The sequence below is a fragment of the Gymnoscopelus microlampas genome, assembly GCF_963454915.1.
Source record: "Gymnoscopelus microlampas genome assembly, chromosome: 7".
NCBI classification, from domain to species: domain Eukaryota; kingdom Metazoa; phylum Chordata; class Actinopteri; order Myctophiformes; family Myctophidae; genus Gymnoscopelus; species Gymnoscopelus microlampas.
The window spans coordinates 30,018,184-30,035,062 of record NC_139944.1 but is presented as its reverse complement, the minus strand read 5'-3'; the positions used below and the strand labels follow the sequence as shown (position 1 = coordinate 30,035,062).

The window sequence follows — 16,879 nt, the reverse complement described above, 5'->3', positions numbered from 1 at the left end:
GAGAGAGAGAGAGAGAGAGAGAGAGAGAGAGAGAGAGAGAGAGAGAGAGAGAGAGAGAGAGAATAACACCACAGAAAAACACCAGCTCCTATTACAAACCACCAGAGACCCCGGGCCATGGGCTCTCCTGCCAAATCTCAGAAAAAGTCCAAGACACGGCTCTTTTGGCTTCTAATTATTCCTAAAGTTCGGCCTTAGCTAAATTTATGACACCAGAGAAGCTGGCGCGCCTTGTGGCATTATAAATTAAACTGGCAAAGAGGTTTAGAGTCAAGACTTACCCCCGCCCCTCCCCTCGTCTTCCAAACACTGGCCATGAGGGTTTAGCTAACAGAGGGAAACGTGAACCAGCGGAGTTCATTACAGATGCCCATATTAATGCCATGTGCATGAGTGCCTCTCCTATTTGACCCGATGTACATTTTAAAAGCAGTGTCTTTGAGTGTGTGCATGTGGGTGCATGGGTGTGTGAATGTAATCCAGACCCAGTCTTTTTCCATCCTAGTTTTTGGTCTACGGTAGTCAATCAAACGTTTGAAAGTTAGAGTCCCCTCTTAGCTGTACCGGTACAGGGTGTTACAGTATGAAAAATGTTTTTTGGTGTGGTGTCAGGAAAATGGAGAGCGAAAAAAGAAAAGAAAACTGTGGGCATCTTTTGTATTCTGAGGCACCTGACTGACAAGGGCCCTTATGCCCTTAATCCTTCCAAGTCGGCCATCCCCACCCATGACCCAGGACCCATTAAAATTGCATTATAAAAGAAAATGTGAGACGCCAGAGAAGCAACAAGGCATGTACCGGTAATGGCAAAAAACTGACACTGCAGGTCCATGGTGGACATGTTGGCCTAAACTGCATCTGTGTCCCAAAAAGATGACAAAACATGACAAGACCAATTGGGGCAATTTCATGAAATAAAAAGGCTAAATAATGGAATGTGTAGCTACATGATTTGGTTTGTGTGTTAGTGTGTGCATATATATGCTACAGTAGGTGCACGTGTATGTGTTATACCCAGGCTATACCTCCCTTAGGTAGACATACTTGGCCGTTTTGACATCTCTCTGCCCTTCTCACCCCACTGTTTGGATAGAGTGGAAGCCTTAGAAAAACTGCCCACTTTAAATGACATAATGCAAAGCCAAGGGGGGGGCTTAGTGCCATTTTTGTGTAGCAGCGTGAGTGACTCATCTGTGGAAAGGAGGGAGGAAGATTTGAGAAGAAATATTGCTGTTAAATGAGTTTGGACAGCATGACATCACGGGGTAATTAAAACGACTTTGCGCCGTGGAATTCCGCTTCCAATTCCTCAGTTCAGGTTGGGTTGGAGGATTTTTTTTTGGAGCACCTGCAGGTTCGTGTGTGAGTGAAATATTTTCACTGGACGGGGTTCAAACTTTTTGAAGGAAAAAAAAAAGAAAAACTGCGGCGGCAGCAGCAGCATTACGCCATTCTTGCCTCTCTTGGAAAAAGAGGGATTTAAAGAGGTCTCTTACAAGATATCCAGCAGAATAGTGCCTTGGAGTGTTTAAGGCAAGTCCACTTTTCTCCGCACTCAATCCAAAAACGCCTTTTTTCTCCCCTTTGGATTTCTACTAGGCTACCTCTGGAGAAACGGGAGCAGAAACGGGAACCTCGCCACCACTATGGTTCTTTTTGATAACGGATTGGAGAATAATGGCTTGAGGGGCTCGCTTCTTCACATCAGAACACTGCAAATATTACAAATCAGTGTTTTCACAAACCTTTTCATGCTGTGCATTGCTTATTGCAAAGGGGGCAAAGTCATTTCTCTCCATCTCTCCCCGAGCAGAGTTCAGGGGATACTTAAAGAAGATGAAAGTTTGGGATGAAATCGGACGCCTGTTTCTTCTCTATCAACCAAGCCAGGTCAATTAACTGATAAGAACAAAGTGTTTATTAAAGATGCCGGCCTGGCAAATAATTGCAAAAGGCCTTTAGGATGAAAGTTGTGATTCTGAAGCGTCTCCCTCTCCTGCTGGGCTGTTGGACTCTAATCTACCTGGATCCCGTCCTCGCTTCACTCAGTCGGACCAGAACAGATAATAACCACCGGCGGGCAGCAGCAGCAGCGGCAGCAGCAGAGCGCGCACCGGGCGGAGGGGGGGAGACGGAGAGTCACCAGACCCGGGGGACGGGTGGAGGGTCAACGCTGGCCGCAGGGGGGAAGCCACCGGCGGCCGCTTCTTCTTCCAGGACGTGGAAATCTTCCCCGGGGAACCCGGCGAGGATCACGCGTATCAGAGCCGGCCCTCCGCTGATTAAGGGGGAGGCAGCAGCGGTCATTAAAAGCAAACTCAGCGCAGTCTCATCTTCGGCAGCAGCAGCAGCATCGCCGCAGGCGCGCAGCGTGGTGCCAGCAGCATCGGGGGGAAACCACCGGCTGCTACAGCAGCACCGGGATCGAGCTGTCAGTTTAGGGCGAAAAGAGGCTGCAGTGCGCGCCTGGCTACCGGGGGCGGTGGGGGTGGATGCTCCTCATGGTAAAGCGCTGCCAGCGGGGGATGCTCATCAGGGTAAAGCGCACGCTTCCGCTGCATTTAGTGCACATCACGCAGCGGGGAAAGGAGCCGCCGGGACAGCAAGCGCTGGGGGCGGCGGTCAGCCGGGGAAAGGAACGGGGAAACCCGCGTCCAGAGCCGGGGTAGCGGCGGCTCCAATGCGCGCCGCTGCCCACAAAGCCAGCGCCGGTGCGCCAAAGCAGCGGGACGCGGCCACGGCCCATGCACAGCGGAACGCCAGTAGCGGTAATAAGGGCACAGCCGCAGCGGGCATGAAGGAAATTAATAACCACAAGCAGCCGCTGGTCACCCCGCACGACTACATGCTGTCTCTGTACTGGTCTCTGTCCACCGGAGAGCTGGTGAACAGCAGCGCTCTGCACCAGGCGGGCCTGGCCAACACAATCACCAGCTTTGTGGATAAAGGGCAAGGTGAGATATGCACTTTGATGTGTTATTATGCCACAATAATAGCCAGGCATTCTTTTTTTGACACAAAAATAAAGACATACAGTAGTCTAAATCAATCTTCAACGTCTTCAACGTTTTTCAGGCCAAGGACCCCCTAGCTGAGAGAGAGATGAAGATAGGGACCCCCTCTATGTTGTATAAAATTGTGTTTCAGATTAAACTTTATTTTTTTTTAAGTCTTAGTCTACTCTTTCCCCCTCTACGCCTACCTCTTTGCCAAAAATAGCCGATCTAGCATTGTGAGCTTGTAGATCTGCTATTTTTGGCTAAAGTTCTCCTCAGAAAAGGGATGCTAGGGTTCAAGTGGTTAATGTAAAAACAAACAATCATATCACACAAAGATTTGGTGGCCCCCCTGTAGTAACTCTGAGGACCCCTAGGGGTCCCGGACCCCCTGTTGAAGACAGGGGTCTTCAACAGGCCAAATATTGTTTTTTTTCCTCTTGTATGAGTATATAGTAGATGATATTTCTGGTAATGGAAAAATGCCTATAGTCCTTTATTCTATTCATTGATTTCCTTTGCATTCCCACATTCATTTGGGCCAATCTCCTCCTTCAGTTCTTCAGATTATAGTCTCAAATTGTCCAGTAGCTATAGTTAAATGAGTAGATAATTGTGTCCGGTGTCATTTAGACCTGAGAAGATGAATAGTTAGGCCAATAACTAGAGAATACCCCAAAAAAAGTTTCTTGCTTCATTCATCAGCAAGCGTCTAAATAGCAAGCATCTAAATAGACTTGCAGCATATTAGTCTAACTGCCAATCTTTAACTATTTATATTTTTGTAAAGATTATACATCTTTTAGTGGCAAATCAATCAATGAGTTTTGGAAATCAAATGTTAGTAGAGAAATCTAAAGCTATCAGTTGAGCCTGGACTGGGGAGACTCTGGTCTAAAAGTGGGTTAAGGGTGTCATAGGGATATTCCTGAATGGTGGTCCTGATGTGGAGCTAAAAGTAAGCCTACAGGGAATAGTTTAAAGTCTTGGTCAAGAGCCAAAAGCCTATGCAGCGCATGAAGTTACCCACTGTAACCGCTAACCCTGGCAGAGTTAGTTAGTGGTAGAACATGAACCTATGGCTTAATGCACACCTGAAGTAAGGTGTTGTGATGCCAGAGAGCACATTTCTGGGCAGGTGGAGGGCAGAGAAAGGATTGAATATCACTGTGTGAGCCGACTGTGGCCTGACTCTGACTGTGCAGAAGTGCAAGTGCACACACCTACTGTATTTCTGTGTGTTTGTACGTAAGTGTATGTATGGTGTATTTGCGTATCTGCACCTGCATAGACCCAACTATGTATCCATGTGTTTTTATCAATGTGTGTCTGTGTACTATGTACTGTGAGTACCGTATGTATGTATGTATGTATGTTTGTAGTATTTACATATGTGTGTGTGTGTGTGTGTGTGTGTGTGTGTATGTGTGTGTGGGGGGGGGTGAGTTCGTACTCACGCACACACATGTGACTGCGGGCACGTGTGTGTGTGTGTGTGTGTGTGTGTGTGTGTGTGTGTGTGTGTGTGTGTGTGTGTGTGTGTATGTGTGAGCGAGCGAGCGTGCGTGCGTGCGTGCGTGCGTGCGTGCGTGCGTTTGTGTGTGTGTGTGTGCGTGTGCGTGTGCGTGTGCGTGTGTGTGTCTCCATGTCAGTATGTTGCTTGCCATCTGGTCATCCAGCAGCAGCCCCTATGCCTTCAGTGATATACGGCCTCAGGAGAGCAAATAAACACTCCACACAGCCACGAGTAGGGTGGCCCCCCTGTGTAATGTTATCTTTACTGTTTAAAATGATGTTTAAACGACCAGAGTTTAATATTTCTAGCCCTGCTAAAGGTTTACATTTCAAGCACTTAATGTACTTTTAATTTGGGTATTGTTTGTGTAGTGTGTCCTCAGCAAATCACCGCTGACCTCCTCAACATGCTGAAGGGCTGAGGGGGGAAATGATGCCCTCGACATGTCACCTCTGTCACTTTCTGTCTTTCTTTCTTTCTTTCTATCTATCTTTCTTTCTTTCTTTCTTTCTTTCTTTCTTTCTTTCTTTCTTTCTTTCTTTCTTCCTTCCTTCCAAAACCACTTAAACCATATACTTCTTTTACCAGGATCCCCCTGGGGTTATACTTGGTCCTCTCCTTTCTTTCCTGAAAATAGCCGATGTACACGTTCACAACGCATCGCAATGTGACGCTTTGTGAGCTTGTAGATCTGCTATTTTCTGCAAATGTTTACATATTATGCCATGCCCAGAATAGGGATGTAGGTTCATGTGTTTACATTCTTTCTTTCTTTCTTTCTTTCTTTCTTAACTTTGTTCTTACATTACTTACAATCCCCCCAGCCCCCTTCCCTCGCGCTCGCTCTCTCTCTCTCTCTCTCTCTCTCTCTCTCTCTCTCTCTCTCTCTCTCTTCTGGTTTCTCTAAACTGACACAGCCCTGGGAGGTGATTAGGGACTGTGGACTGTGCTCTCATGTAGCTTACTCTTAAACTGTTTGTTATTAGCCAGCCGACATCAGCTGCCAAACACATTTGGCCAGCAAGAGTTCTGGAAGCTACAGACTGAATCCCAGTGCACACAGGCAGATTACGTTGAGCTCATCCTCTGGTTTGTACGCCTACATGCCATACTTCTCATGTCCACGGTCATTTTTGGAAGGAAAAGAATATTGATTGTTGTAGTGTTCGCTCATAAGACTTCATGCTTGTATTCTTCCACTAGGCTACTATAGGCATTTAATCACTTGAACCCGGGGTCTCTTTTTCTGGGCATGTTATAATAGGTGAACATTCTGCAAAAATAGGTGAACATCTGGCAAAAATAACAGATCTACAAGCTTACAAGATGTCTTAACGCAACACGTGAGCTTGTAGATTGGCTTGTTTCGGCAAAGAGATTTGGTGTAGAGGGAAAAAAGGTGGGGGCCTAGTACAGACCCCTGGAGCACTCGGGTCAAAGGGTTTAAAATGGTTAAACGAATAAATAATAAAAAATGAAAAATAAATGATCTACTCACCCTCAGTTGAAACGTAGTTGAAGTTTCTTTGTCCACATTACACACAGGGAGGTTGCCAGCACAGCTTCACAGCAGCCTTCTCCAAAACCAGTCATGTCAAAGGTGACCAGTCCAGTTCTTTAGAGTGCAAACACTCTTAAGGAGGCACTTTGTACACTATACTCAATGAGAATACACAAATCACTTTTCATGTTTATAGGATGAGGTCTGTGTGTGCGCCGTACACCGTATACTGCAGCTATTTTCCAATCACAGTGTGTTTGTTTGGCTTCAGAAGACTTGGATTATGCTGCACAAGCTGTATGGAGTTATTTTATGTAATGAAAAAAACAAACAAAACAAAAAACAGTCACTTCAATTGTTTTGGGAACAGCTGCTACAACATTGTGCAGGGAACCACCCTGTGTGTTATGTGGACAAAGATGCTTCACCTGTGTTTCATCTGCCACGAGGGTGATGACAGTAGTTTTCATTTTTGGGTGAACAGTTCCTTTAAGTACGTCAGGGATACATTAGTCATAGTGGCTATTTCTTTGAAGGTTATAAAAAAACAGACATGAGACTTTGTGCATGGTCAAAATGTTGGCAGTCAATGTCACAATACTCCACATTGTTTTGCTTAAGGAGAGTGTCCACTCCCCTTTGGATTTTTATTTTTTCTTTATGAAGAAGACACGAGAGAGATGAGGACAGCTCAGGAGACAGCATGGTGTTAATTTAAAGCCACAATCCATAACTTATTTTAATGACTAAAACATTGTTTTAACCACTTGAACCCCAGCATCCATATGGGGAACATTAGGCAAAAAAAGGAACGTGTTGCGCTTGCGACACGTTGTGAGCTTGTAGATCTGTTATTTATTGGCAAAGAGATTTGATGTAGAAGGGGAAAAGCGATCCAAGTACAGAGACAACTCAGGTCCTGTTTACTATGTCTAGAGGGTCTAAGTGGTTAACCCATCTGTGTAACCAATTAAACCATTATTTTATACTTTGGCTATTCAAAAACAGCAGATATACAAGCTCATAGCGTGGCACAGAGTGCCGCGCTATGAGCTTGTAGATCTGCTATTTTTGAAAAAACGTGAAAATCTTTGAATATACATCATTTTTAAGCAAACATTTGTAACTCAAATCTTTGCTTCTGGGGGTCCCTGGAACAAAATCTTTTCAGAAGGGGGTCCGCAGCCAAATACATATAATTTTGGAGGTCCTTGACATGAAAAAGTTTGAGAACCACTGATACAGCAACACAAGTTTTTCAGAAAACTGTCAGGATTTAGAAGACTTTGTAGAATCGGAACCTCAGGCCTTAATGGGTTAACCAATATATATGGTAGAGTACATGAATACAATGTTACTAGCACACATGTGTCTCGGAGGTGGTCTCAATGCTCCTCTTGTCCACGGCAAAATGAATTTGAACTCTACAGCAGCAAGATTAGGATATAAATGACTGATATCTACACCAGGTGAGATGTTTCTATGAACACATACAACTACTAACAGGATGAATAAAAAAAAAACATTGTATTTCTTTTCTCTCATTGTTAATCTTCTATTCTTCTCAGATCCCTCTAATGTTTTTCTTTCATGCCTGTTTTCTTTCTTCATCTAAATGTCTGTTTTGCATCTCCGTCTCATGTCTCTTTTTATCTATGGTCGGGGCTCCCCAACCACACATAATGTGGACATAGCTAATTCTCCACCGTTCTTTTTCAACAAGCGTTGTGGAGACGTGTATTTTCTTTTAGATGATTCCCTGAAGCAATTTACTACTTTCAACCTGGCATCGCTATTTTTGGCATTATGGGTGAAAGTTTTTTATTTTTAAAGTAAAAATGTCAAAGAATTTGGGGGACCCGATAGAGGAGTAGTTAGGGCATGTACCAGATGGGCTCAAATGCCTGACAGCAAGTCCGGTGGACCATTTGTTGACATGCAAATGAAGGCCTAAAAATTCTGCCCCTCAAAATAAAAAAAACACTTTTTTAACCTTGAACCTTGAATGTGGCACGGCATGTGTTTTGAGCTTGTAGCGCACCTATTTGAGCTATTTTCAAAATATTTTGAAAGTATAAACAGCGCTTAAGTGCTTAAGTTTGTGTTTGAATACATTCCTTGACTGAATTTGAGGGGGGAAAATGCATTTGGGGTAGAGCCTTAATGAAATCTTTCACTTGTTTTTCAAAACAAATAACCAGAGGGTTCTGGAGTTGCTCATCTGCGACCCCCTGCTGTATACGTGGGGGAATAGAATGGGGACCTTCTATGTAGCCATATGCTCTTAGGCATTTAGCTAATGTTCTTTTAGAGAGCGGCTTATTACAAGGGTCTCAATGCCTTGCTCAAGGTCATGTGGCCAGGATTGCATGGCTCCCGATGGTTTAGTTTGTGCATCAAACCTCTGATCTCTCAGTTGCATAATGGCGTCTCTAACCACTAGGTCTCCTTGGCATTGACATTTTAGAAGCGGTTGCATGCTTTTCTTGGGCAACATTCAATTTATTAATTTCATATTTATGTTTTCCTTTCGGCGACGCAACATTTTTAATGTGGAGCAACTCAATGTCTCATATTTGCCTGGTGTCTGGATGTCCTGGTGGCTCGGGGCGCATTATGTGTGCTCACGACATTTCTGTTGGCTCGCAATCTTTAGCACATGTTTTCCTCTCTCTCGCCCTCTCTCTCTCTCTCTCTCTCTCTCTCTCTCTCTCTCTCTCTCTCTCTCTCTCTCTCTCTCTCCATCTCTTAAAACCTTTTGGCCATTCCCAATTGTTCACTGTCTACTAAAGCAGAGATGTCATTTAAAAAGTCTGCTGTGTGTTGAATAACTGTTTCAGTCGCACATGCGTAACCATACCCTGAATCAGGATTTAAGCGTTTGCCTCATACAACAGTAACACCTGTTCGAGACTTATACTGCGTGTGTGGGATTTTAAAAGACCATGATTGATTTGCCATTTTCCTTTTCATTGGACAAGCACAGCATAAGTGTTGAGTGAGGTGTTGATGCACAACACACTGGCCGATCACCAGCCAAGCTTTTACCAAAAGCACTCGGAGTACACACATACTACAAAGAGTGTTTTCAGTGTCACAGGGAAATCTATTTGTTAGAGAGACTTCAGCATTAAATTAACACGGGAATTTCACTCTGTAGGCCTTAAGGCACATTTAAAAGACAGACAATGTGATTCTGATGACGTTTCTGAGAAATTGTCCAATTGAAGTGTTCTGTTTTCAACTTCGATCAGTCGAAAGTTCTTGGGAAATGGTGTTTGTTGAATCAGAGATGTTAAAACAAATCATTCTCAGCTGAGTTCGATCCCAGATTTCAGTCTGCACCCAATAAATTGGCCAAATGACGTTATAAAAAAACAGGTTCGAACCATTCAAACCTATCTGTTTTAATATATCAATATGAAGCCTTTACAGTATATATATGCTTGAGAGGCACTGAGGTTCCCCTTATTTACACGTGACGACGGATGTGCAAACAATAATTTATACAATACAAAGAACAACAGCAGTAATAATTATACAAACAACAAAAATATCAGTAAAACAACCATGACGTGTGTGGCCAACCACACTTGTCAGCGTCTGTTACTGTCATAGACTGACTGATCGCCGCGCTTTTGCTGCCTGCTGTAAGTACTTTACTATTGTTATGTCAATTTAGGCAGACATGAAGGCCGCTCTCATTTACATCCCCGAAGGCATTAACGATGGCATCCCTCATCATAGCCTTTTGTTCCATATTGTTGAACGAAACGATATTGTCTTCTCATAAATGCGCACAACATCAAAACAATGTCACGTGACCACACACATGCAATGATATGATGATATGCAACAGATACAATGCAGGAGCAAAGTAGGACGTGCCTCCTGCCGGAAATGTGCGCCCCCCCCCAGCCTGATTCATACTTTGTTGCATGCTGCATGGTGTTGCATGCCGTAAATAGCAGATATGCAATCTCACAACGCGTCACGTTGTGAGCTTGTAGATCAGATATTTACTGAGCACGACACCGGCATGTGACCAAGTATAAATCAGGCATTACTATGTTGTTGTTGTTGTTGTTGTTGTTGTTGTTGGTGGGGGGAGTGGGGTGGGGTGGGGGGGCTGCCTCCACTGGAGCAGATGTCATGGGACTGTGTGGAGGGTCCACTAGTGGTGACTAGATGCAGGTCCAATAACAGGCATGCCTGTTTTCAGTCCACTGTGCTCTCCCTGTCTGCTTCTAATGTACTTTTGAACACATGCGATCGCCCAGCTGGATAGAGACGACATGCGGGAAGGGGTGGGCGTCGGCGGGGGTGCGTGTGCGCGTGCTTGTGTGCACGCTGCTGCGGATGCATGTAACTCTGTTGTGGGAGTGTATATTTGTGTAGGTGAGTGGGTGTCTGCGTATGTTCAGGTGGTAAATGTGTGTGTGTGTGTGTGTGTGTGTGTGTGTGTGTGTGTGTGTGTGTGTGTGTGTGTGTGTGTGTGTGTGTGTGTGTGTGTGTGTGTGTGTGTGTGTGTGCAGTGGTGGAAAAAGTACTCAAATTCTTTACTTATACTCTGTTACAAGTAAAAGTCCGAAATTCAAAATGTAATTGAGTAAAAGTACAGAAGTATTGGCATCAAAATGTACTTAAAGTACCAAAAGTAAAAGTACTCATTATGCAGAATGTCCCATTTCAAGTTTTCAAACGTATACAAATCTTTTGAAAATAGCAGATCTACAAGCTCACAATGTGTCGCAGTGCGACGCATTGTGTGCTTGTAGATCGGCTATTTTCAAATGGCCGAAATGTGTATAGGGCTAAAGTGGTTAATGTATGTTTTGTAATAATAATCAAAATCTTCAAAGTAACTAGTAACTAAAGTTTTTAAATAATTGTAGTGGAGTAAAAGTACAATATTTGCCTCTGGTAAAAGTATTGAAAATTGGAAATACTCCAGTAAAGTAAAAAAAAAGGCACAGTACTTGAATAAATGTACTTAGTTACTCTCCACCACTGCGCACGTGCGTGCGTGCGTGTGTCTGTGCGTGTGTGCGTGTGTGTGTGTGTGTGTGTGTACTGGGTACATATGGGTGTTTGCGGTGGGTGGAAATATGTGTGAGTTAATACCTTTGTGATTGTGTGTTGTGGGGCTAAGTATGTGTGTGACTGTGTGTGAGAGAGTCAGTTTGCATGCATGCTTGAGTTTGTTTGTATGTATACGATTGTGTTTATTTGATCATTTTGTGTCTGTGTGTGTTTGTGTGTACTGCTGGATTTCATTTGGACTATGAGGTTCACTGGTTTCTCTCACATTCAACAAAAAGAAAACATACGATGCCATGTTTTTTGTTTAGAAAATGGGTTGGTCTAATCACGCAATCTGATTGGTTGATTGGTGTGGTTTAATAACCATAACATGGTCATGAAGTCTAAAGACTATGAAGTCAACAGTTCTATATCACTCCACAGTCAAGAGAAAAAATGTTAAGCTATAAAACTGAACAACAAAGGAACCATCTGCACCCACAAACTAAGTTTTAAAAGTCTTTAATATGCATTTTCTTCTATAAACTGTACAATAGGTAAAAAAAAGACAAAAGCAAAAAACCCGCAACCAAATTATGTGAAGACAAACAAAATTTACTTTCAAACGCTTTGAAGACTAATGTCACAAAACAGCATCAAAGGTGCAGGTCAATGAAATGTTACAAGATTTCTATGGACAACAGGCAGAGCTGCACAAAGATGAGATTAATGAGGGAAATAGAAAATAAAAACTGACTCTCAGAAATTCTAAAAAAAAATGTTTTGTCTATATATGTTATGTAGCCATAACCACTTTGTAAAATAATTACGCATTGGGCCAAGCAATGCCCCTTAGCTTTCATATGAGAATATACCATGCCCTGTTAAATACACTTCCAGGTGGGTGTATGATGTTTTAAGCCCACTGTGGGTATGTGTTAATATTTTAAGTTTTTCCTTCCACTGACTTTGTTTTCCTCTTTTGTCCTCCCATTCCTTTTTATGACGTGTGTGTGTGTGTGTGTGTGTGTGTGTGTGTGTGTGTGTGTGTGTGTGTGTGTGTGTGTGTGTGTGTGTGTGTGTGTGTGTGTGTGTGTGTGTGTGTGTGTGTGTGTGTGTGTGTGTGTGTGTGTGTGTGTGTGTGTGTGTGTGTGTGTGCGTGCGTGTGTTTGTGTGTGCACCTGTGCATGCATTTTTCCTTGCACCTGCACTTTTGTATATTTTTTCCATATGTGTATTTGCACGTGTGGCAATGTGTTTACGAAAATATCTTTCATATTCACCTTGTCTCATACTGCATTGTGTCTGCATGTGCAATACATGTACATTTCCTTGTGTGCCTCCTATACTTTCTCTATATTTATATTTTGTATATATATATATATATATATATATATATGTATTTCTGGTTCCCACGCATGTGTCCCTGTTTGTTTCCCTATGCGTGCATCTGCCTGACTGAATGTGCATGTGTCTTTCCATCCGTGTCTGCATGTGCTCTTTCATGTGCATGTGCTTTTCCCTTTCTATGCCCATACACATTCCATGTGTGTGTGTGTGTGTGTGTGTGTGTGTGTGTGTGTGTGTGTGTGTGTGTGTGTGTGTGTGTGTGTGTGTGTGTGTGTGTGTGTGTGTGTGTGTGTGTGTGTGTGTGTGCGCGTGCGTGCGTGCGTGCGCGTGTGCGTGTGTGCATGCCTGTCCCTATCTGGGCATCTGTGTGTATGTGTCTCTTCGCCTTGTGTGCACCTGTCTCTGCTCTCTCTGTCATCTCTCTCAGATGAGCGTGGGCCCCAGCCTCTCAGAAGGCAGAAGTACCTGTTTAACATCAGCTCGCTGGAGCCAGACGGCCTCCTGGGTGCCGAGCTGCGCATCCTGAGGAAGCGCCTGTCTGATCCCCGCAGAGCTTCCAGCTCAGCCCAGGGAGCATCCGTGGCCGGCGGAGGTGGCGGTGGCGGTGGTGGTGGCTGTGGCGGAGGCCTTTCGCCCTGCCTGAAGCTGTACGCCTGTGCTTCAGGTAAACAGAAGCCAGCTCTCCTCCAGATGAGACCCTTGGAGGAAGTAAGCGGAGGAAGAATCGGCAGCAAGTGGGAGGTGTTTGACATCTGGAAGGTCTTGAAGGGCCTGAGGAGCCAGCGCTCCCAGCAGCTGTGCTTTGAGCTGGAAGCTGTGGAGCAGCATCATCAGCGTGGGGGAGCATACTCGCCCCGCCCCGCTGACCTGCGGGCGCTGGGCTTCTCCCGTCCCGGACGTCCCAACAAGGAGAAGGCCTTCCTGCTGGTGTTTGGCCGCACCAAGAAGCGCGACCTGTTCTACAACGAGATCAAGGCGCGCTCGGGCCACGACAACAAGACCGTCTACGAGTACCTGTTCACGCAGAGGCGCATGCGGCGGGCCCCGGCGGCGAGGGTCAAGAAACTTCCGTCCCAGCAGCAGCCACAGCAACAACAACCCCAGCAACAGCACTCCCTTATGCCCCCCCCACACCAGCAAGGGGTGAAGCTGCAGTCCAGGCTGCGGTGCCACCGCCGAGCGCTCCACGTCAACTTCAAGGAGATGGGCTGGGATGACTGGATCATTGCACCGCTAGAGTACGAGGCCTTCCACTGCGACGGAGCCTGTGACTTCCCGATCCGCTCGCACCTGGAGCCCACCAACCACGCCATCATCCAGACCCTCATGAACTCTATGGACCCAGACTCAACCCCGCCCACCTGCTGCGTCCCGACACGACTCAGCCCAATCAGCATCCTCTACATCGACTCGGCCAATAATGTGGTGTACAAGCAGTATGAGGACATGGTGGTTGAGTCCTGCGGTTGCAGGTAGCGGCGGAGAGGGGGGCCGAGAGGATTAGTTGAAGGAAAAGAGAGAGTAGGGAAAGCAGGGGCGAGACACAGAAAGGCAGGAGGGACAAATGATGGGGAGAAGGATCGGCCTAAAGACAGAGAGAAGGGAGGGGATAGCAACATAGAGATGATGAGGTGAGAGAGAGAGAGAGAGAGAGAGAGAGAGAGAGAGAGAGAGAGCAAGACGAGGGAGAGAGAGAGAGATAAAGAGAGGAGTAAGAAAGGGGATAGAGAACAACAAGAAAGAGGGATATGAGGGAAGAGATAATATTGCTGCCTGTTTAAAGACAGACAGATGTAGACACAATCACTGAGGAAAATATGAAGACTGCAAAAAATAGTAGAAGAGACTTCACTTCTTCTGACTTTGACAAGGACCAAACCAAAGACTTCCCACTCTTAAGCAAGTACCCAAACATTTATCTGGTCTGTTAAGTGGACTAAAGACTACATACCAAAGATTGCTGTGCACTGTTATACAGGAAACAGAGACAGACCTGTCAGGAGATCATGGGAGAGACAATGCGTTCTTAAAAAATCCCTCCTCCACTCTTGGTTGATTTATAAACTATATCTGAAAAATGCATATAAGTGATGAGGATGTTTGAGGTTTCTATGCAATTGAGGAAAAGGTCAAACTATATCAAAAGACAGTATAGATACTTTTGAATGAAATATTCTTCTTTTTTAGACTGGAGACAGATTCCATCTTTTAACAGAATTCTATTGACTGGTACAGTGCTCTTTTCCACTTCAGAATCAAAATTGTGTGTAGTATCGCCGCATTTGTGTAAAAATGTTTTGTGTAGAAATTTGAAACTAGTCAAATGATGCCCTAAAATGCCCTTTTTAAGCACTTGTTTTTCCATTGTGCCATTAAGCAAGGCACCTTTCCCACCTGAAACACTGCTCTGGAGGGAAACTGCACTGTAGAGTTGCCTGATCCATTCAGGCGCGCGATGAGCAGTAATTGTTTGATCCAAGGACTCTTAACCCCCCCCCCCTCCAAATAAAGCATGCAGAGAATTTTGGTTGTATAAATACAAGCCAGTGATTAAGTGCTTATCTGACCTGCTCCAAACGTGGGAAAACTGTATGAGCTACTAGCCTCTAATAACAAATGTCTGATTGATTGAGCTGTTACTGGTACTACGTAACCTTCTCCAATATGCTGTCGGTCCGAAACCTTAACCCACACAGCCCCTCCAACCCCCACCCAGGGCGCTCTAGACTAAACCATCAAAGGAATTTGTACTTTTCTCCGATGCCAAATCGCTATTTCACCCAAGACTGCCCTGCCTGTGTTAAAGTTGATTTATGTGATTATGTCCGAACCCCATGTTCTTTAGAACGCCATTTTCATTGCTAAGTGAGGGTAAGGATACTGTAGCTCCAGTTGATACTGTAAGTGGTTCATTCTATAGTTAAACAACAACTGAGGTTTTTGTGGGTGATTGTAATGTTGAAGAAAATGTGTTGATTAACTTTTTTCATTTAACATACTGTAAACTTCATGTTAAAAATCTTTTGCAACAAATGTTTGCTTTATAGTGTATAGCATTGCTGAACATCACCAGGAATTTGCCACAAAGAATTGATGTTGGCATTTTCAAAGATGCTTACAACTTCTCATTTAACTATACTCCCCGTACAGGGGACACAGGCAAAATTAATGCATAATTGTGCATTTGTGATAGTTTGACACTCCAGAAACCCCCCCCCCCCGTTTTGGGCCCCCAAACCCAAAGATTTAAGACCCCCCCTGTCGGGAAGGATTAGCGTTCCGCGGAGAGAACACAGGTTCCAAGGGGAATAGAACAGAAAGACCACAAGCTTCATTGTTGCTATGTAACATATACAACAGCAGCAACAGTGTCACTGTTTGGCACGGGCCCTCCGTTCTGTCTGTGTTCCATACGGTCAGCAGCGAGCACACCTGTCTGCCTGCCCCTCGTAAAGCTCCCTGACCATTGGACGGGGCCATCTGCACAGAGCGAATGGCTTGTTTCTCTTGGAGACGGGGTGATGTAACCATTTCCTTTAATCAAAGCTGAGGCATGCCAGTGGTATTGCCCCCTCTCTCCTTCTCCATTCTGTCTCAGAACCTAACCTGACAGGCCCAAGGCAAAGGCGGAGAGAGGTGTGTGTGCGTGTGTGTGTGTGTGTGTGTGTGTGTGTGTGTGTGTGTGTGTGTGTGTGTGTGTGTGTGTGTGTGTGTGTGTGTGTGTGTGTGTGTGTGTGGGGTGGGGTGGGGGGGACTGCAGTGAATATAGGTGGGGTTGGGGGTGGGGGGGCACATAAAAGAATTTTCGCTGCTAGCTTGCAAGATCCCCAAACGACAATCTTGGACTCTACAATACCAATGCAGGCCATCTGAGCAGATTTCACGGTCTGCGCTCCAAGGAGACATATTGAGACAGACTTTTCAGAAAGACAGGAGCTTGTAGGTTATCAACACAGTTTTAAGTTTACTCCAGTCTTTGCTGCTGAGATCCCAGAGAGCAAATGATTTGCACATTGGATGGCAGTTGAGTTTTGGAAGGAGTGAGCGATGTGTTACTGTATATGCAACAAAATGTTCCCCAGACTTGTCATATTTTTTCATAAAGTCATGCAAAAACTATGCTTTATAAATCATATTGCTGGTAGTTTTTTTGTTTTGTTTTGAGTATTAGTTCTAAAGATGTAAACTTCAAATACATATTTTGTTTATCTCTATCATGGCTTTGAATTAAATTGAGAGATATGTTTTGTGAGTGATTGCCGTGGTGCAGGTGTTTTCTCTTTTCTTCCTATTCCATCTATTTTATTTTATTTATTTATTTTAAATAGGGAATGCCCAACATATTTTTATATATAAGATATTTATAACTTTGTGCTAGTGTCCCAAATTTCTTCTAAACTATCTGATCGTGTCAGACAAAAACCTTTTGTGTGCAAAATGTATCTTATACTCAACAAAGGAAGAGGAAAAAATGTTGAGTTTCACAGCTCAGTT

The 16,879-nt window shown here is 44.5% G+C and overlaps 1 protein-coding gene across 1 annotated transcript; it reads left to right on the top strand.

Annotated features, from left to right (window-relative positions):
* The first annotated feature begins 1,622 nt into the window (after positions 1–1,622).
* On the top strand, positions 1,623–16,114 carry gdf5 (growth differentiation factor 5). Its single transcript, XM_084061177.1, has 2 exons — positions 1,623–2,954; positions 12,813–16,114. Exons 1-2 carry the CDS (start codon positions 1,964–1,966, stop codon positions 13,859–13,861), a joined length of 2,040 nt encoding a protein of 679 aa, XP_083917303.1. The 5' UTR covers positions 1,623–1,963; the 3' UTR covers positions 13,862–16,114.
* Positions 16,115–16,879: the final 765 nt, after the last annotated feature.

Coding starts and splice junctions, on each gene's coding strand:
- gdf5 (XM_084061177.1), top strand. CDS start 1,964: ATGAAAGTTGTGATTCTGAAGCGTCTCCCTCTCCTGCTGGGCTGTTGG. Junction 2,955..12,812: donor CTTTGTGGATAAAGGGCAAG/GTGAGATATGCA, acceptor CATCTCTCTCAG/ATGAGCGTGGGCCCCAGCCT.